The 20,730-nt window shown below is 55.1% G+C and overlaps 2 protein-coding genes across 4 annotated transcripts in view; both read left to right on the top strand.

Moving 5' to 3' along the window:
• The first annotated feature begins 5,936 nt into the window (after positions 1–5,936).
• LOC123282625 (heat shock transcription factor, X-linked member 3-like) lies at positions 5,937–6,440 on the top strand. Its single transcript, XM_070502836.1, has one exon. It carries the CDS (start codon positions 5,937–5,939, stop codon positions 6,438–6,440), a length of 504 nt encoding a protein of 167 aa, XP_070358937.1.
• Positions 6,441–13,458: 7,018 nt separating this feature from the next.
• The window catches only part of IDS (iduronate 2-sulfatase), a 58,696-nt gene continuing 51,424 nt past the window's right edge, over positions 13,459–20,730 (top strand). For all 3 annotated transcript variants that reach the window (XM_070502833.1, XM_070502828.1, XM_070502827.1), the window contains exons 1-2: positions 13,459–13,613; positions 15,844–15,928. In XM_070502833.1, coding sequence (XP_070358934.1) covers positions 13,539–13,613; positions 15,844–15,928 — 160 coding nt within the window. In that variant the 5' untranslated portion in view covers positions 13,459–13,538. The remainder of the gene's footprint in view (positions 13,614–15,843; positions 15,929–20,730) is intronic.

Genomic DNA, 20,730 nt, shown 5'->3' with positions numbered 1-20,730 from the left:
CCCAGACCCTTTTACCTGAAAGGATTGTATGCAAGAGGGGCAAAGGCATTTTCACAGACAAACATCCTCATACAAGTGAGCCTGAAAGACATGTCATGTTCAGGATGTGGTCAGGATGAAATCCCGACATGTCAGCAACTTTCAAAATAGATTTACATAACCCTTTTCATCCTGATCGCTTATCCAGTGAGGGGTAGAGAAGAGGGCAAGGCCTTTCTGGGGACAGCTCCGTTAATACTCACACTGCCTGGCGCGTGCACCAGGAGAAAGGTGAGGGGAAAAGTCAGGCAGTCAGTCCTTGTTGCAAACTGTGACTAACCCGCCTACTCAAAGGCAGAGGAACGTCCTGAGGGGGTCTAAGTGGGATCTGGCTGAAGTACATGGTGGATCCCATTCCCCATGATTGGCCCTCCTCTCATGTACAACTTGCACAGGCATCCCAAGTTAGGAGTGCAATCACCCACCTCAGAAATGCAGTGCCCATGAGCGGCTCCATCTCACTTGTTCCCATCCGATATCAAGCCCTTCATCGCGGGCATCTGCAAAAGACCCAGACGGTGCAGGGCAGCACTCAAGATACTTTAACAGATTTGGAGCCCACAGAGGGGCGTCCCAAATCTGCAACAGTTCCAGAGTCCAAGACCTGTTCATCGAGCTTGGCCTGCTTTCCATTCAGCACAACTCGTGTTGAGGCTATAACAGCCCATCGTGGACAGTTTTAGCTTTTATCTTAAAGTTGGTCAATTAGGGTTGGTGGGTTTGGGGTCCAAAAGGAGTCAGTGGCTTTTCTGCAGCAGCAGGAAAGCCGAGACACTGCAAGGCCAGACAGCGGGGGTCCAAGTCCAAGTGACAAGCTGTCCTAAGCCCTTTCTGCCTTGTCAGCCTTAGAGTCCCTCCCAATTGACGCCTGAAAAACACACACCTCAGGTCGGATAATCATCAGCCTCTAAGGGTCAGACACTTGATTTCATAAGAGCTCATTAGCCAACCGTAGGGGGTTCGAGGGATTGGAGGCTGACCCAGGAAGAAGAGATGACCAGGAGAGGCAGCAACACAACACCAGATTTACAGGATGGTGCCTCAACAGGGTTGCATTAGAGGGGAGTCCCTCACAGCATGAGATCATCCTGGGGTTTATGGGTCAGGAGGGCACTATCAGAAGGGGAGCGCTATGGTCTGAATGTTTGTGTCACCTCAAATGCATCTGTTGAAACCCTAACCCCCAAAGCTGATGGCATTACAAGGCGGGGCCTTTGGGAGGTGCTTAAATCATGAGGGTAGAGCCCCCATGGATGGGAGTCACCTTATATAAGAGGTCCCAGAGAGATTCCCAGCCCCTTCCACCATGTGAGGACACAGCGAGAAGGTGGCGGCTAGGGACCAGGAGGAGGGCCCTCACCTTACCATGCTGGCGCCTTGATCTTGGACTTCCAGCCTCCAGAATGGTGAGAAATAAATTTCTGTTGTTTCTAAGCCACCCAGTCTGTGGTATTTTGTTACAGCAGCAGGACCGGGCTAAGGGGGGAAGGCAAGGGAGCTGTTGGGAAAGAGGCATCGGAGAGGCAGCCCACATGTCAAAGCAATGTCGTTCAGCAGCTCGGGGTGTGGCCTGGGGTCTTAGGACCACAAGGCTGTATCTTATCTATTCTTAGCAGATGTGGGTTGAGGTTTGGCAGGTTCTAAAGGGCCAAAAATCCACTAGTATGAGCACCGTGTGAAATAACTGGGCATGTGAAAATTTGGGTTGGGGGCTGGCAGGTTTTTAAGCCAACAGGACGCAGATTGCTGTCAAGAAATATACAACCTAGGGGCCCATACACACAGGTCATCCATCCTTGGCTCATTTGTATAACATGATCTGAACACTGCTTTTTAAAGCTCTACAAGTCTATCTCTATCTTGAGACGGCCTCTCTTTCCCAAGTTGTCTTCCTATTTCCAGGGGCTCCAATAAGCAAAAATCATCAGAAGACTTGTTCTGTTTCCAATCCTCAAAGAGTTTACACCAGAGAGAGACTGATTGAGACTGACTTTAACACCACGATTCCAACCGGGATAACGTCCCTAAAGGAGAGTAAGGCTCGTGGAAATCCCTAGAATCCAGGCCTCCCTGTCTAAGGCAAGGAGGGGAGGCAGACTGCTAACAAGGCTTGCACGTGGCTCCTTTAGAAAGGCACATTTAATCCAGTGGTCCCCATGCCATTTTTCGCCTCTAAGGACACGTTCCCTGGCGTGCCCTTAGCCTTGGACCACCACAGAATGAGACATCACCAGACAACAAAGACTCTCCTTTGCTGCTTGTCCTGCAGTCTGCCAGTGGCTTCATGGCAGACAGAAGGGCCCCCTATGGGGGTGAGGCTGTTGGCCCCATTCCGGCTCTACTTCTTCCTCCGGGTGGAAGCTGGGCCTGAAACTCCACCTGCCATGCCTAGGCTGGGCCTTTCCTGGTCCCTGTCCATGGACTAGCTGAAGAGCAAATGGCCCAGACCCTCAGAGCGCTCGCGCAGCCAGTGTGATGCAGCAGGCCTCCACAACTGCTCCTATCATTGCTGTTATAATGCAGAGCTGTGTTCAAGGACACAAAACCCAACCCAGCTCCTGGTGACACAGAACTTCCTTCTTTCCAACATGTATACTGGGCACTGGTTTCACATAATGGTCCCTGCCATGCTCAAGGTCCTTCTTCCTAGTCTGGAGGGGGAGACAGATGCACCCAATATCACAGCAGGGCAGGAGCACTCCGACTGGGACTGGACATGGCAGCTAGGCTGTGGGAACTGTGGGGAAGGATCCATGAGGGGGACCTGGGATGGGAGGAAGGCCTTACTGAGGAAGAGGCCTTGGAGTAGGACCCAGACAGGCTGAGTGGCCTCTGGACAGAGAAGGGCACTGCCATAGAGGGGGTAGCAGGAGGACATTTCCTGACAGGAGCTCCCAGCGTGTCAGACAATAGTGCCAGGGGCCCAGTGGGGTTGGCCCAGGGCTGGAGCCCAGAAGACAGTGAGTGAAAGTGGCTGGAGGGCTGCGTGAGTGGGTAAGAGGAGCCCTGCGGCCAGGAGACTGGAAAGGGCAGGCCTCGATGTCACCAGGGCCTCTGTCTGAGCCATAGCTGAGAGACCACTCAGATGTGAGGTAGACCAACTGCAGGGGCACAGCTGGTGCCTGGGAGGGAGGGAGAAGAGTAAGGAGGCAGCTCCCACCAGGACTTACAGGGTAAGGGGGGCTGGAAGGAGGGGGAGGCAAAAAGACCACACAGCCAGGCCTGCCCCTTGGCAGCCCAAGGCCTTGGGACCCATAGCCCACAGCTAGGCACTTTCTCCATGGCTGCAGGCTGTGCATTTCCCACAGCAAGTCCAGACTGAAATCACTTTCCCTCTGGGGTGGCTGTCCTCAGAGTCCAATCAGCTGTGATCTGCTAGAGTCACCTGACCCTGGGGCTTTGGTCCATAAGGCAGGGACACGTACACGTCATCTCTCGGGCCTCTGGAGCACTGAAGAGCCAACCAATCATTTCTCTCAAACCTAGGTACCTAATAAAGACCGTGGGACTGGCGGCCACAGGGCACAGGGTTGAAATTCTGGGACGGAGAAGCCTTAGTCGAGGGAAGCCATTTTCATAATGCCTTTCATCAACTAGACTGAAGTAAGCACCGTGAGGATTTCATCTTCAGAAGACAAGATGAGCCTCGTGTCCTAGTTCTTATCCACAGCAGAAATTCGGCAAATCCTGAAACAAAGGCCATGAGCTAATGGTCCTACAGAAGGCTTAGGACTTCAAGAGTGCCTAAACGACATCAAGTAAATACTGGTTCTCTGCAGAATGCCAGACTGCAGTTTCCTGAGTCATTTTCTCTTCTCCCACCAAACGGCTCAATCCCTTTGTATAAGTCATCAGCCGAGTTCATGAGCTAGCACAGGCCACAAGGAAATTTCATTCTCAGTCTTTACAGAACTCACTGAGGCAAAAATACTCTGCTGTGCAACTGAAGGGAGATGGCTGTTCATCCAAAGTTCATCCAAATCAGAAGAAGGCCCCTTCTGAGAAGCCACCAATGGTTTCCATTTAAATTCTTAGCCTCTGAGGGCATGTCCCTACAGGATAAACTGACTTCTTCAATGAATTCTTTGGAAACCTGTTTTGAAGCACAAAGACCACAGACCAAGCCCAAATGTAGACCTCGGGGCTCTGTTAAGGATTACAGTCCCCAGAGTGAAAGGTATCTTGGCAGATTCTCTTTCAAGCCCTATTTGCACTCCCCTTTTAGAAACAAAGGATTGATCCTCAGAGAGGGCAAATGACCTTTCTCAGTGGCAGCCAGGACAAAGGACCTGAGATCCTTGCAGACAGGGCCTTCCCATGGTACCACTCTATCTCCCGAGAACAAAGTTGTCCGCAACAGCTAGAGAACACTTATCACCAGATTCACTATCGTATCCTCTCCTCTGTGGTGAGGACAACTTTCATTTGGGTTTTGTGCGATTCCACAGCCACACTCTCATCTATTTTCACATACGCAATGATGGATATCTTCATGTTGTCTTCTTACATCTAACTAAACAAGTAGGAATTTTCTTTGGGAGTGAGTCTGTGTAAGGTAGGCCCTTTGAAAAGTATCTAACCCAACGGAAAACAAAATTATTCAGTGGACCTACCATCCAGGTAATGGCAGGGGAGGGATACTGGGGTCGAGGGTGGGGGTCGGCTTGGGGCAAGGAGAGCAGGGCTGGCTCAGGGGAGTGGGTCAGTGAAATGCTTTGTCTCAACAGAACAGAATAGGTGCTAAACCCCCCAAATCAAGGAATTAAAAGGGGAAGTACCAGAGGAGATCCAATTTGGAAGTGAGAGGCCAGAAATCTGGGAGAGCAGAAGCCAAACCACTCTAAAGCAGAAAAGAAATAGGGCTTTAGAGGAAGCCTCAAGGGAGGTTGTATGCAAGCAGCTGTGGAAGGTGATTTGAAAAGGGCACATGCAGGTGTTCCCAAAGTGAGCTCGTCCAAGACAACCAGAAGAGTTTCTATGGTGAAGAAATGGAAACTAAAGACAACCTGGAGAGGGATGAGTTGAGGGCAAGCAGAGTACAAGAGGAGACTCCCTCCCAAGCACAGTGGAGGATGCGGCCATCCACCTCCATGCCTACGCTGTGGGTAATAGTGTGTTTGAGGTGTTTTGGGTGACACTGAGGTTGAGGATCATCAGAAGCACTCCCACTGTGCTCCAGCACAGCACTACTCTGGGGACAACTTGACCCAGAGGCAAGAAAACAGGACTCCTTGTTTGGGCCCATCTGAGCAGGACCAACCAAACAGCAGGAGCAGCTAGAGGAGACCAAAGCAGGAAGCAGGAGCAGCACGAAGAAGGAGGGGGCTATCAACCTAGACTAGGCAAATCAGCCTGCTAGGGACCACCGTCTCCTGGGAGGCACAGTCCCCCAGTGGCCCATATGACCTGCCTAGTCTTGGTGGGAGCCAAGCTAGGACTAACCAGGGCCTGGCCCTTAAGCACATCAGAGAGGTCAGCAACAGGTCCCCCAACCCGTCTTTAGAGGTGGGAGTGGAGACAGGATTGTGCTTTCTCAACCCATCCAGGGCTGGGCCACATGAAACAATGTGCCTGGCAGCTGATAGGAGCCTTTCCTGGGAACTTGAACCAAACGTTTCTCTCCTTTTAGAAAAGAGAGAAGCTGGGACCCTGCACCCCTCCCCTCCCCCACACTTGGCCAGGGCTCCCTCTCCAGACCAGCTGTGAGCCACCTTTGTGACATCATGTGACAACTAAAGGGAACGATGACTTAAGCAGCCGGTTGCCGCACTACCGAGACTCTAGAATTTTGTGGACAGTATTTACTGGGCATCCCCACCCTGACCAAAGGCATTTCTGACCTGAGAGTTCAGGGATATGATCTCAGATAGAAAGTGCTCCTGACCTAGACTAGCTCCATGGCTAGTCAGAGTACCGACCAGATAGATGAAGTCAAGCAGGCCCCATCGGGTGACGGAGAGCCAGCAACAGGGGTCCCAACTAATTCATCCCTGGATCCAAATCTGGATTCCAGGGAGATTTTGGAGACCCACAGTGACCAAGCCATGAGCCAAGATCCAGGCCCCCAAGACAACCTGCGACCACAGGACCCAAACCAAGGCGCCGTCCACGTGGAAGAAAACCACCACCTTCTCGGGCTCTCCTTCCCAAGAAAGCTTTGGATGGTAGCTGAGGACGACGCCTTCACGTCTGTGCGCTGGAATGATGAGGGAGACACCGTGATCATTGAAGAGGATCTTTTCCAGAGGGAGATTCTTCATCGGAGAGGCCCAGGGAGAATTTTTGAAACAGACAGCTTGAAGAATTTTATCCGCCAACTGAACCTCTACGGCTTCAGCAAAATACGTCCAAACGACCCTTCGCTTCACTCTCCAGGGAACAAGAGAATGATGGTAAAGTAGAATGTCCTTCTGTTTCCCATGTTCTCCATCCCTCGAACATCTTCCTAGTAGACCAAGATGAATGATGCACTGAAAGGGTTTAATTTCTGAGGATAACTTTTTTCACGTGAGACTTTATTTATGGAAAGATGAGAAGGTATAGTTGTTCCTATGAAACAACCACCCCGAGAGGTAATCTGCAGGTGTGACGAAAGACTCTGAGAGCTCAGTTAATGTCAAGGAGATAGATGCACCTTAACCTATGCATTACGTATGTTGAGCGAGCTCAGGCTCTAGGGCAAAATGAAACTTGCCAGCAAGTTAAAAAGATCTTTTCTCCCTAGGAAAACAAGACCATTATGATGGGGGGGGGGTGAATATTTGCTCCCAGGATGACTAACAGGATTGATTTTGTTTCAGATCTACCGTAACTCCAACTTTAGGAGAGACAAGCCTCTGCTCATCGACAACATCCAAAGAGGCAACGTGAGAACTACCGCTCAGCCAGGGACCAGCACAACAACTCCAAAGAGAAAGAAGCAGGTAGCAGCTACGAGGCGCTCCCCACGAATCTGTCAAAATGAACCCACCATAGAAACTGACAGAAAGGCCCAAAAGGAAGCCCCAAAAGCTCAGGGACCCACTGACACCTGGTCGTTCATGTGCTCTGATGTCCACTCTGTGAGCAGTGTAGAAGGACATGCCACAGAAAATCGTGAACCAAGTGAGCCAGGCAGCCCAAGTGGGGAGGGCACGTCCAGGAATGTTCTGTTTGAGTCCATGGCTACTGGCGGAGGAGACGGTGCAGAGGAGCCACCCACCAGCCCCCCAGATTACCCAGATTATGATTCGGTGATGTCCTTGTACAATACCTGTTATTCCATCCTGCTGGCTTCCCTTTCAGTGATGGCTCCACATGAGGCCCCTGACGAGGACGAGGAGCAGGAAAGCTCCTCAGATTATAAGTGTGCGCTATGTGAGCACTTTAAGGACAACCCACGTTCCTAAGCTCACAGGTCACTAGTGACAGATAAAAACCACCATTTTACAGCCATGATGCGAAACTCTGAGGGAGTAAATAAACAATCTAATGAGAATTGTGACTCGGTGTTCTTTCTAACTTGCGATACTACACACAGCTCATCAGGTAAGCCTGAGGAGGCTGGAAATCCCGGCCCCAAACAGGCTTTGGTCCCCGTTGTCCTCTTTCATTTGAAGAACAAGCATTTTCACACATTCAGCCAAGGACTTGGCTAGGGAGTATCGAGGCAAGCCCAGGAAGATCTCATTCCCTGAGCCTGGCCTGGTGGTCAGGACACAGAACAGCCTGACTCTTGACCTTGGGGCTATCACCTTACACTATTCACGTATCTTGAAACAGGAGGGTCTTTCCTCATGGGTCCCATCTATGATGCCAGGAAGTTTCTGATCAGCAGCTCAATGTCCCTGGCCTAAGAGGCAGGGGCCTTCCAAAGTAGGGCCAGCCCATTTGCCCAGGGATGTCCGACCATTGCAGTCTGGCTCAGAAGAGACAGGTCATTCTAGTCAATGCCTGGGGGAAAGCCCATCATGCTCACAGGTAACAACCATTAGAAACTTTTCTAACAAATTACCAAAAACAAAGAAAGAAAAAAGACTTCCTACAAAATAAACAACACTACTTGTCACATTCCCGAGAGAGCTGTATTTAAGCTCCTTTCTTCACACATGAAGTAGCTGTGTGACATGTCTAACACGCATGCCCCATGAGCCAAGGGACACTTTTACAGCAGAGAAAGTCTTTTGCAAGGACAGGCGCTCTGTTTCCAAGTCTGATGTCCTCTTCGTCAGGAATGAGGCCATCCAGGGCTGGTCACTCTCCAGCAATCACTCAGCGCCCGCTCCCAGCCTCCACACAACGTCCCCTGGATGCTGTGCAAACACTCTATGAGTTTGACTAGAACAAAGAGAGGGGAGAACACTAACGATTCCTCTTAAAACATATTTCTTTGGTCAATCCAGAAATCAGCTGGACCAAAATGAGTGGCAGCGCCAAGAACTCCCTGGCAGCTTTCCCTTTTTCCTGAAGGTCAAAGTCCTTGAGACTGTCACTGAGCCCAGAGAGGTATCTTGCAAGGAAAGTCCCGCTCCCCGTCCCTGCATCTAAGTGAGTGGAGAATCTGTTTACGTGAACAGCACATAGTGGGGAACGCTCCACTGCGGTGCCAATCCACACTGAACCCGATTTCCAGGTCCACTGTGTGACGATGAGCTGCTGGGTCATGATTTCGCTGGTCTCTCGGTGACCTTCCTCTGAGGAGCCCACGCTCGTCAGGCCTCCTCCCCCAAGGGGATCAGGTCCTCTGGGATGTCTACCTGGAAGACATCCTTTCCGCCTTTCCTGGGGATGGGCTCCAGCAGCCACCTGGGGTTTGGAAGCACCGTCAGGAACTTCTGCTTCAGGTTGGTCAGCACGGCTTGATTTTCCAGTTCCACCACCTCATCGGGAGCTAAGTTTTCTGGACACTGCAAAGTTTCCCCAATGTCAACGAGCCCTGTGCACAAAGGGAGGAGCACAGAGATGTTTTTCCTTCCACAAACCAGGGCCTGCCTGTCAGACAACATGGGTATTCAAAGTTACAACCACCAGAGACTAAGATGATATCGCCCCAATGGACACGGAGTGAAGTGGGTCACTCTGAGTGAGCACTTCTCATGTGCCAAACTCTGTCCACGGGATTCTGGGAGAGGCCGAGGGAGAGACAATGAGGAGAGGGGCTTGTCCTCAACAACCCCACCAAAATAACAGGCAGATCCCAATCAGACTGCTGAGGGCAGCAGGTACAGATCACAATGGCCCCGGCCGCTGCAGGGAAATTACAAGCCAGTGGGTCCTCAAGCACTTCACGAGGTAACCGGAACTCAGGTGGGACCTCAACCATTGAGGTGTTAGGGGACTTTCCCAGTATGCAGCGGGCACTGGGGGTGGGACAGGCACGTGAAGCCAGGGAGCAGCTTGAGTCTAGAGGCCGGTCCAACCCACTCTGTGTGCTGTGCTGCCTCTCAGGATCTCTGCCACACACATGCACACGCAAGCACATACACACACAGGCAAACCCCACATGCAGACTCAGACCTCACCCTGCCTATTGCATCACAAACGGGAACGGAGGCCCAGGATGGAGAAAGGGTTCACCCTGGGTCGGGGAACCTCAGCCAACCAACCCCAGGGTCAGGGCCCTTTGTTGCCCCTCTGAAGGTCTGTTGCTGAAAGAAACTACACTGCCCACACACACACAGCAGTTCAAAAGAAAACAAGACACCAAACTCCTGAGCAAGGTCCCGGGGGCAGCCCCGGGAGGTGTCTGAGCGCTGGTCGGCACAGCAGCACTTGCCAGCTATCACTCCACGGCCGTACTTTTCCCCTTCCTGGAGCAAGGCCCGAATCTGAGCGGGGGTCCTCCCCAGCCTCTCCACCAGCAGCTCCCTCCAGGCCGTGTCTTCACAATCCCTGTGAGCAATGTGGATGGCGATGGTACAGTCCCGGTGGCTGCTCAGCAGGGGACGCCAACGCGTCTCCACAGTCTTGACCCCATTTAAGACAAAACCAGCCTAGGGCTGCCGGAAAGAGAGGCAGCTGAACTTCATCTCCCCAGAGCTCCTTGGGCCTCACGTGGACTGTGGAAACGCAGAACCGCAATGTCAATAAACCTCACGCACCAGCACTCCAAGCTCACGGCCCGTGGGCCTGACCTCTCCCCAGCGTCCCCAAGGTGCCCTGAAACCCCACTGACCTGGACGGTGGAGTAGCGGAGAGTGCTGGTTCCTCCTTTCAATCACCAGACAGTCAGTTGACAGGCCTGACGGAAGAGGCTGGCCACTGGGATGACTCGCCCGTCACATGGAGTCTTTGGGGAGCTCTCGGAGCAGGTTGGGGACAGCTAGAGAAAGGCACAGCCAGGACAGCACGTGGTCAGTTGTACAACAGAGGTCACTGAGCCCCAGGGCAGCACAGAGGAGGGAGGGAGGGCCCCTTGGCTTCACAGCACAGTGGGCTGGCTCTAGCCCTCTCCCAGCACAGACAGGGACAGTCCTGGGCTATGCTTCTTCTCCTGCCACCCCCGCCCACCCCAACCCTCTCTGCTTCCTGGCACTGCCACTGCCAAGGCACCACAGGTCCCAAATCTCCCGGCCCCTACTGCAGGGCTGCTACCAGAAATCCTTGGTATCCAACCTCAGCTGGGCCCTGGGGATGCCCTCGATCTCAGACGGCCCCATCAGGTGTCTCCTCCTGAACCCTTTGGCTGTTATCCTCCTCCAACCCCTTCTGGAACCACTGCTCTCCACTGTCAGCAGGAGTCCCAAGCTGAGAGAAATGAATCATGAGAGCAAGAACGATCGGCAGCAATGTGCAGGCACTGTCTCCATGCCAGGCCCTGGGATGGGCACGATCCACAGATCACAGAATTCAACCTTCAAATAACCAGGTAGGGGCAGTGCTACTGTCACCCCACTCTACAGCTGAGACGGAGGCACTGAAGGATGAAGAGAGAACTCAACATTACAGGGGACCTAACTGCATGCACTCCCTGTCCTTGCCTCCTTTCTCTGTCCCTGGAGGACAGAGATGTGCACTGGGAGGACCTGGGCCCCAGGCCCCAACCTCAGCTGGGTCATGGCACCTCGGGGAACCTCAGTCTCCACGTGAGTGTGAGGACGGGGGTCGAGGCTCCAAGGGCACGTAGCCCAGTACCTGCCAGAGGCTTCTTTCCCCAAGCAGAACAGACCCACACTTCTCACCACGGCCTACAAGGTCCCATGTGATCTGCACCCTGCTCCAGCTGTCCACTCTCCTCCCTGCTTTATTCAACATCCTGCAGCCATGAAGGCTTTCCTTCTACCCCAGGAAGGCTCCAAGTTCCTTCCTACCACAGGGCCATTCTAGATTGTTATTGGTTGCATTGTGGCCCCTCCGGTTTCACGTCTTGAAGTCTCAGTCCCTAGTTCCTCAGAATCTGACCTTATATACACAGAAAAGGTCTTTACAGAGGTAATCAAGTTAAAATGAGCTCCTTAGGGTGCACCCTCATCCAATCCGACTGGTGTCCTCATAAAAAGGGGAAATTTAGAGAGACACACACAGAAGAACACCATGTGAAGAGGAAGGTAGAAAGTTACAAGCCTAGGGATGCCAAAGATTGCCAGCAAACCACCAGAAGTCGGGGACAAGGACGGAACAGCAGATTCTGTCTCACAGTCCTCAGCAGAGGCAAAGTCGGCCGACACCTTGATCTTGGACTTCCAGCCTCCAGAACTATGAGACGACAACTTTCTGCTGTTGAAGCCACTCAGTCTGCGGTACCTTGACATGACCGCCCTGGCAAACTAACAGAGCTGTGTGCTCTTGCCTGGACGTCTCCAAGGGTGGAGGCTGATTTCTCCATTAACAGTACATCAAGCACGTTCTTACACGTCTGCACATCTTCTTCTGTCCTATTCGTCACCACCTGTATCCTATCCCATAGTTGGCTCTCCCACAATTCACTGACCATCCTCCTAATGGTGAGTCACAGACTGCTCTGCACTTTCTGTCACCATAAAGGACGTCCCCACAAACAGGTGTTGACTGAAAATATCATTAGGAGGAGGCCTGGGTCAAACGGCATGCACATCTGTGATGCCAATCTGCACCAGCAGAAGGCTTTCCAGAGAGGCTCACTTGCGTATCAACCACAAGCAAGGGCCATTTCCTCACACGCTGGTCGGCCCTGAGCATCCTCCTTCCACTTAACCTTTGCCAACGTGATGGGTGACAAACGGTTGCCCTGTTGACTGGCTTTGGATTATTTGTGAGAGAGGCTGGATGTCCCCCTGTGGCCTGGCCACTTCTACTCTCCTCCTGGGGTAGACGACTGGACTGCAGGTTTGCCTAGTTTCTGCCACTCGCTGTCTTGGTCCTTTTCTCATCAGAACCACAAAATCACAACCAGGAGACCTGAACTGTGTGGCTGGGATCCCTAGAGAGAACTGAGGTAACCGTAAAGGTATGAAGGGGGCCGAGTGCCCTCCTGCCTCCTGATGCGGACAGTACCTGCTTGGTGGCCTGAAGAGGAAAGCCTGTTCCTCTGGTCTCAGCTCCTTCGCCTGCACAAGGACAAGAGGGATAACGAGACAAGGTCATCAGGTACGAGACAGCAATGTGGGCCAAAGTACCAGAACGGTCTTCAACTCAGCAGGGACTGGAGGACAGCATGACCCGGGAGGGTCCAACTGGAGGGAAACCCCTCACGCACGCTTTGGCTCTGCTCATCACGGCAGTGGGTCTCTCTGGCCCCGGCGGGCTGTGGGACCACATAACGCCCCAGCAGCCAGCAGCACAGCACATCACGTCATGGAAGCGGATCGTGTTCTGAGGGCACAGCGGAGCCCGTGGCCTGGGTGGGGGCACAGCTGAAGGGTCACGGGAGGCAGGAGGGCAGGTACGAGGGCGGACCTACCGGTGCCTGGGAACCGGCACACTCGCCTTTCTAGGCACAGACGCACTTCGCTGGTCCACACACTTAGGAGGAGGGCGGGCGTGTGACGGTGGTGGGGAAGGGACAGGAAAGTGCGGCCTTGGCCACCTTCACGCGCTCCTAGGGTAGTGGTACCATCCCGCGGAGGGCTGAGTCCTGGAGCCTTTCCGGCGGCGCGGGTCTCCCGGATCCACTGGCCGAGCGAGTGGCGGGCGCGCTGCGCCGACCCGGCTCCGACCATCGGGCGGCATGGTCCTCGGCCTCCCCGTGTCCCGTCGGGGCCGCCTCCCACACCCAGGAGAGGAGACGACGCGGGTCGCGGAGCAAAGACAAAGCGCCTGCCCAAGTCCTGGCTGCGCCGCCGCCACCGCCGGGGGAAACGGAGACTAGGGCGACCGACAGGCGACAGGCGCCGGCTCTCTGTACGCAGGCCAGGCTCGCCTAGGCGCCGACGCCCCTTTCTTGCGGGAATACAGGGGCACGGACCACATACGTAAGCACGCAGCACGCCGGAACTCAGCACGCCTGTACGAAGGCACGCAGGCACGCAGCCAGCTTATTACGAAGACACGTGCTGACGTCACGAGCACGAGTGCACGCGGTGCCCCGCCTCTAGGAGACGTCGATGGACTCCCCAGGCCCCAAGGGTCGAGGGCTCAGCAGGCCCGGTCGGGGCCTGGAGACCAGCGGCTGGGAGCAGGTCAGGAACGGGCAAGAGGGGCTGGGGGAGAGTGAGGCGGGGGACAACGTGAGCCAGGGGGCGGGGCTGCGGGGAGGCGGAGGGGCAGGGCCGGGGCTGGGAGGGGCCGGCGGAGCCTTATGGAAGCCAGACCTGAGGGAAAGAGCCGAGGGAGGAGCCGCTATTGAAAGAGAAGGCGGGGCTGAGGGCGGGGCTTCAGGAGACGAGGCGGAGCTGGGAGAAAGGTGGGGGAGGAGCTGGGGGAAAGGGAGGGAGGAGGAGGAGGGGCTAGGCGCCTGGTGCGCGGTGACCTCAGAGGCAGCAGTCAAGGTGCAGTGGCAGCGTCCTTGGCGACCTAACTGACCCTCCGAAGGTACCCTGGGGGACGCGGAGGCCGGGAGAGGGCGGCACCTCTAGGCTGAGTCCTGTGCCCGGAGAGTCAGGGTCTCCTTCTTCCAGGCCACCGCGGGCGTGCCTGGGCGTCCTGTGATATGGGCTTTGTTTGCAGGTGAGAAGGAAAGTCCCCCCTCTTTTCTGCTGCCCCTCACACCTGACATGTCTCCCAAAAGCCCGCTTCTCTGTCAAAGCTGCATCCTGTCTTGACTCTCAGTTAGTAGCTCAAGGCACTCACTGCCACGCGCTGTGCTCCTCGACATCCCTGCGCCCTTCCTGGGCTTTGCCTGGATGACCCAGTCCTGGGGCTTTGCCTCCCAAAGGCCTGATCAGAATGAAGGCCCCTCTTCCTGCCCCACTGCCACTTCCTGAGTTCCGGCCCCATAGTCTGGGGCCCGTGCTGGTTGTTCCCTGAGCCTCCCCATCGGCCTGGGCGCCGGCTCTTTCTAGTCCAGTGGGAGCTGCACAGGCCACCAGTCCCGTTTCTCAGCAGCACATCTGACCTCATCAATGCCCTCCTGAAAACCCTGCTGGGCCCTCTCCTGTTGAAGCCCAAAAACCTCGGGGCCCTGGGAGGGCCTTCCGGGGGGGGGGGGCCAGCTCTCTCCCTCGTTGTGGCCCAACATGTGGGTCATTGTGCTGGGGAGCCCCTGACCCCTGAGTGCACGCAGTCTGTCAGGACTCCCCGCTTTGGTACGTGGTACCTGTGGGCTCTAATGCCTGCCAAGACAAGAGAGTCCTAGCCTTTCTCTGCCCCACGCCTGGTGGCAGGCACTCCTGTCCCTGGGTTCTGGTGGCACTCTGGCCCTCCCTTCCTCCCTCCCTTCCCTGGGCTCCTGTCTCCCAGGGTTGTACCTGCTCTCCAAGAGTCCAGGGCCCCCTCAGGAGCGCTGAGGTCCTTAAATGCCAGGACTGGCTCTTGACTCGTTTCTGCAAGCTGCGGGCCCAGTGCACAGGAGTTGCTCAGTCAGTGTAGATCAACAGGGCACTGCCTTACCTTCCAGTGGGCTGCAGCTGCTTGCTCCTTGCCGAAGCTCCAGGAAGCGCGAATGCTGGCCCTGAGGTGAGGTGAGGAGCAGAGGGCACCTTCATGGGATTCAGGCCTCAGGGCTGCAAGGGGCCTGCTTTCTTCCCCAGACCGTGGTTCCATCCCCATAATGCAGCCCATCTTCCTTTTAGGAAGTGCTTTTAGCATGTCCACCACTGCTCTTTGTGGCGAATGCCCCCAGGACTTGGCCTCCTCTTTAGAGCTCACAGCACCTCCTCAGTCAGGCTCGCTTCCTCTTCCCTCCGGGCAGCACCCTGCAGAACTCACTGTCCCCGATGGCCTGTCTGAGCCCTTGCTTTTGCAGTTTCTTATCCTTCACCCCTCCAGTGACCTGTGTCCATCCAGCCCCACCTCCCCCCAGCTGTCCTCTGGGAACTTTCCACCACCAGGCCTCTCGGTGCTCCACACTCTGGCTCTCCCGGCCCCCTCTCTGGCCTAGATGTTCTCCTGCCCAGCCCATGCTCTCTGCTCCGTGTGATTTCTCCACATCCCCTCCCCTCCGCTGAGCCTGTCACCCATCTCCTCACTTGCCGAGAAGTGCAGAGTTCACCCCACGTGCTTCTTTGACTCTGAGGTACAGGGAAGGTTCCACTTGGCTCCTGCCACGTGTTTTGCGGCACCACAGATCTGGGACCGGCGTGACCCAAACTCCCGGTTTCCCCCATACACTTCTCCGCAGGTCCGGTTTCCTCCTCTCTGAAACGTCTTTTGCCCGGCTTTCTGTTGAGCTGCTGGTCTCTTTGGTGCAGAGTTGTGGGAGCTGGTTCTGAAGCCTGGGTGCTCATCTCCCCTTCGTTGTTTGCATTTCAGATTCCTCCTCTGGCCCTCGGGGGCTGCTCTCCTCCTCCCTTTGCAGGCCTGCTCTGCACTCAGCGTTCACCTAGACTCTGGAAGTGTAAGTGATCCCAAAGGTCAGGGAGTGTCCACTGCCCCTCCAGCTGGAGGCTGCCCTCTACCCGCAGGCCCCACCACCTGGGAGGAGTGGTCCCCGAGGAGGAGGTGCCCTTGCGTCCAGCACTCTGCCCCTGAGAATGGGCTCCTTCTCATCCCTGTGATTCCCTCTGTCACCGCTTGGCTGTAGTTCCGTGTCCTGACCTTACTGAAGAGGAGGCCCGGCAGCCGTGCAGTAGCAAGAGGACAGCGAGCCTTGTTTCTTTGGCCCCAGTCTCCCTTTTCCTCCCAATCCTCAGGTGGCCTGATTCCAACAGGCAGACTCCACTGCCCTCCTTGCTCCCTGTCCCCCAGGTAGCTCCAGTTGGGTGGGTCCCTCTCAGTACGGCCCGGATCACGTGGTCCAAACTGAGAACTGTACTTATTTCTGCCTTTGTGTAGTGACGCTCCAAGTCCACAGGATGAAGCTGCATCACAAGGCACCTGCAGTCACCCACGAGCTACTTTGCCGCCACTGCTTAGGTGTGGTGCCTGCACACATAGGGTGGTCTGGTTGAGTTGGTACTTTGGGAGTTTCTGTGAACATCTGGCAACCTCCTCACTTGCATTCATATCACAAGCCAGAATAGCACCGTCAATTGGGGGCGGATCAGTGCTCATTTCCATGTTTCCATCTCCTGAGTCTCAGTAACATCTTCTTTACTGTCCTCAGTCTCTGAGCAAACAAGCAATGACCCCCGCGCCAGGCCCTCCACAGCTTGAGGGACGGCATCCAAACGTCACACTGTGGCTGAGTGACACTGTGTGGTCCAGCTTATTTGTTTATGAGATTCAGGTGTGGGAGATCTGGAGCACGTGTTGCCATCCCATAACTATGGTGATGGGGCCTTGAATGGGTGGACTAATGCACTCTGTTGCAGAAGACCCATTCGGCTAACTCCTGAGTATGTGCATGCTCGCTGTGGCGACTTTGGAAAGTACAGAAAGTATATGAAGAATCAAGACAGAGGGCACTCAGGAGACAACTACTTGGAGGTGTGAATGCTCACAATCTGGACCTATTCCCCGACTTCTTGTTTTTTGCTGAGGCAGACTAGCCCTGACCTAACATCTATGCCGGTCTTCCTCTTTGTTTACATGAGGAAGATTAGCCCTGAGCTAACATCTGTGCCAGTCTTCCTCCACTTTATATGTAGGTCGCTACCACAGCATGGCTGATGAGTGCCCCAGAATCCAAACCTGTGAACCCGGGCTGCCAAAGCATAGGGCGCTGAACTTAAGCACTATACCATGGGGCTGACCCTCCCCCCGTTCTTTTTCTGTGTGGTTCCTCTTTACTCAGTCGAGCTCCTGCTGTGTGACCATTCTGTCTTATGTTTTTCGTTTAACGTTAAGTGTTATCCCATGTTCTGAAAGAGTCCTCAGAAGCATCTCACTCAGCCCTCCACCTTGTTGTGGAGTGTATTGGATTCCAGGCTCTCCCCACTCAAGCCCGACTGACAGATGCTTGAGAATGGCCCAGCATACCTTGGAGGCAGTGACGTCCTCTGGTCAGAAACTTCAGCAAGGGGTCTTCCTGAAGTGGACGCGGAGACCGAGTTTATTGAGACTCCAGTGTCAATGTCGGGTTGGACGCTGTGTCCAACAGCCTCCCACGGTCTGGTAATCCCATTTCCCAGCGTTCAGTCCCCCAGTGCATAACTGGAGGTCCCTTTGGGAGGGGTTGGGGGGTCATTCCCGTGCCTACTTGCCATGGCACTGCAGTGTCCTTCCCCCTGGGGTCCTGGCCACTTCCCTAGTCCACGGTTCCAGGTCAGAAAACTGGCTCAGGGGCAGAACCTGGGCAAGGGATCATGACTTTTTTGGGGTGGCTGCCCTCAGCCACCTGCTGTGTGTTCTTGCTCTTTAGAGGGTCCATTTTAGGCTGCACCTTGGTGGGTTGCCCATCCATTGTGCCCCCAGGGAGGCCGTGTGGTATTGACCCCCTCCGCCGCTGGAGGGGTCAGGCCTCCTTGCCAGTGGTGTCCATCAGTGTCAGCCCCCGCATGCTGGCCGTTCAGTGCCACCCCAGGACCTCTACTGCCGTTCATGGGTCAGGCGGTTGTGCAGTTCCTTTCCTCCCTTAGCAGGCCTGGCACATTCTGCCTGTGTTGTGTGGTGACTTCACTCTGGTTGGGGGCCTGGCAGGAAGTTGACCACCTCTTCCTGGTTTTCCTGGGACTCTCCTGGTTTTAGCATTGCAAGTCCCACAGCAAAACGGGACAGCTGGTCACCCTACGTCCTGGGACGGAAGGCAACCGCGAGGAAAAACGTGCAGTTTTTGCTCCCTTAGGGATGGGGTGGGCCGCTGCCGCAGGCTCAGAAGTTTCAGAGGCATCTGGGGAGTCTAGCTCTTCCAGGGCCCTCGCCTGGATGTGCCTGTCCCTTGTGTCAGGGGTGCGGGTTTTCCCGACGGGGCTTCTGATGTTGGCCTGACAGACCTGCCTTGGTGAACGTTCAGCTGTCTTTGAAGTTCAGCCACTCCTATCAAATCCTGGGTTTGCCCTTCCTCCACTGCCTGAGATGGGGCGACTTTGCAAGCTACTGAGGAGACTCTGGGGCTCCTCCTTAGTTTTCACTCGGTTAATCACCCCAGGCTTCTCATCGCCCTGCAGGTCATCAAAGCAAGAGGGTCACCCTTGTCCTTCCCCTTGTCCTTCGAGTTTTCCTTCCCGTACGTGCCACACGCCTGGGTCCCCTCACCTGCCGGGAAATTCCTCTCCATCCGCTGGCCCAGCGAAGAGTTCTGACAGGAACATTCTAGCCGCTGGGCTGCCTGCACACCACCTATCCCTGGGTGGGGTCCTCATTACCAGTGGGGTGGGCGATGAGCAATCCTGCACCAAGATCCCTTCTTAGCACCTGCTTTTTGGACCACTCGAGAAGCAACCGTCTCAGGTGGAATCTTTCAGGAAGCTTCCCCCGAGAGGGAGTGAGGTGTGCCAAAGGCTGACTGGGGACTAACACCCACGAAGGGAGCAGGGCGAAGCAGGGCTGGACAGGGTGTCCCTTCAGCCTGCAACGCCAAGCTGACAGTCTCTCCCAGCCCATCGGGGAGCTGCAGAGCAGGGATCGGCCCTCAAGGACCTGCACTCAGCCGGGTGGTCAGACCCTCACTGTGCCTGAGGCCTTGCAATCCAGGTGGACTGAACGGGTGAATCAACACCCAGAATTGGTGCCCCAGGAATGGGTGCATACCAAGTAGCACACATAGCGCGCCAGGCGCCTTTCCTCGGGCAAAACCGCGCTCCACACTGCGGCCGGCCTGGTGGGGGGTGTTTCGGCCTCTTGTGCGTCAGGAGACTGCTGGGTTCAGAAGCGGGTGTGCTTCCAGGGCGTTTGCCAGCTTGGCGTCTCTTAGCATCGCTGTAAGCCCAGGCTGATGGGAGAGGGCAGACCTGGGTAGGGAACAGCACAGGGCAAAGCAGAGTTGTCAGCAGCCACCCGTCCTGTAAGAGGCTCCTTGACAGTGCAGGTCCACAGGTGCACTCAGCTCTGCGTCACTCAGGGCTGGTGGGGGCATCTTCCAGGCAGTCCTGTAAACCACCTGATCTGAATCGAGGCCCTATGGGGTCAGGAAAACGTGAAGGGGAAGGAACCACTGACTCGGGGCAAGGGGCTGCGGAAGGCCTCAGAGAGAAGGACCATTTCATCTAGGTCTTGAGGGTGAAAAGGGTCTCCTTAGGTGGGAAATGGGGGAAGGGCCCCCTGAAAGGGCCAGATACATTCAGGGAGCTGGGAGAAGATTCCCGGCTGAGGCAGATGTCTTTGGGGAGCGCCCCCAACCTGGCCCCTTCACGCTCCTGTCCTCCACAGGGGGAGCATGGCAGAAAACGCAAGCTTTGTTCTATGGTTACAGATCTGGGATTGATCCCTGGTGCCACCACTGCTGGAGTGTGAGTCTAAGCAAATCACTGTACCTCCCCGAGCCTCAATTTCCTCATCTGAAAGATGGGCACAATATGAAAATCTCCCCCTGAGGAGTCATGCTGTTTTTCTGCCTATCTCCTGGGGGCGTGCATGACACGGAATGGTTCTGTGAGAGCGGCCCGTAAACCATGAAGCACTCTACTGCTAGTGGTGGCTGGAGAGGCATCTCTGTTTTGCCGATTAGGCTTTGATAGGTAAGAGAGAGCGTGAGGGTGCTGACCTGTGCCTCGAAGCCTGCAGATGGGAGATGCACAGACAGGGAAAAGCCTCCAGTTTGGCAAGGAAGAGGAAGAGCAGTGACACCGTTGGCCCCCAGTCCCAAAGGTCCTACTGGATGTGGCCCCAGGTTTGTGGATTGGGGCCTCAGGTGCCATGCACTGATTTTGACCAAAGATGTACAGTATAGTGGCCCCTGGGGCCAGTGGGGAGGCAATGTGGACCCACTCAAACTGACAGGGTTTGAGACGTGGGGGCTGTATCAGTACCCCCAGGGATCCATAAAGCTGGGAGCCTCTTCCCTGATGTGTGTGGACGTCCATGTCAGTCTGCTGCGTCTGGGGATACAGGTCCATGATCTGCTGTCCTCAGTTCCCTCATCCACAGAGCTTTGGCAACCAAAAGTGTTTTCATCAGCTTCGCCTAAAGTCTGTTGGTGGCAAAACCAAAAATGGATGACAAGAAGCTCTTTGTAGAATCCTGAGTTGTCTTTGTCCCCCTTGGCGTTCGTAGTCATGTGTCACAGCAGAGCTATCAACGCATTCACTGGAGCCTGCAAGGGGGTTTGTGCTATGCAGTCTGTGCCCTCTGTCAGCTTTCTGAATTCTGAAACTCACGTGG

Source organism: Equus asinus, chromosome X (genome assembly GCF_041296235.1).
Source record: "Equus asinus isolate D_3611 breed Donkey chromosome X, EquAss-T2T_v2, whole genome shotgun sequence".
NCBI classification, from domain to species: domain Eukaryota; kingdom Metazoa; phylum Chordata; class Mammalia; order Perissodactyla; family Equidae; genus Equus; species Equus asinus.
Note: the sequence above shows the minus strand (reverse complement) of the source record. Positions and strands in the feature narration are given on the sequence as shown.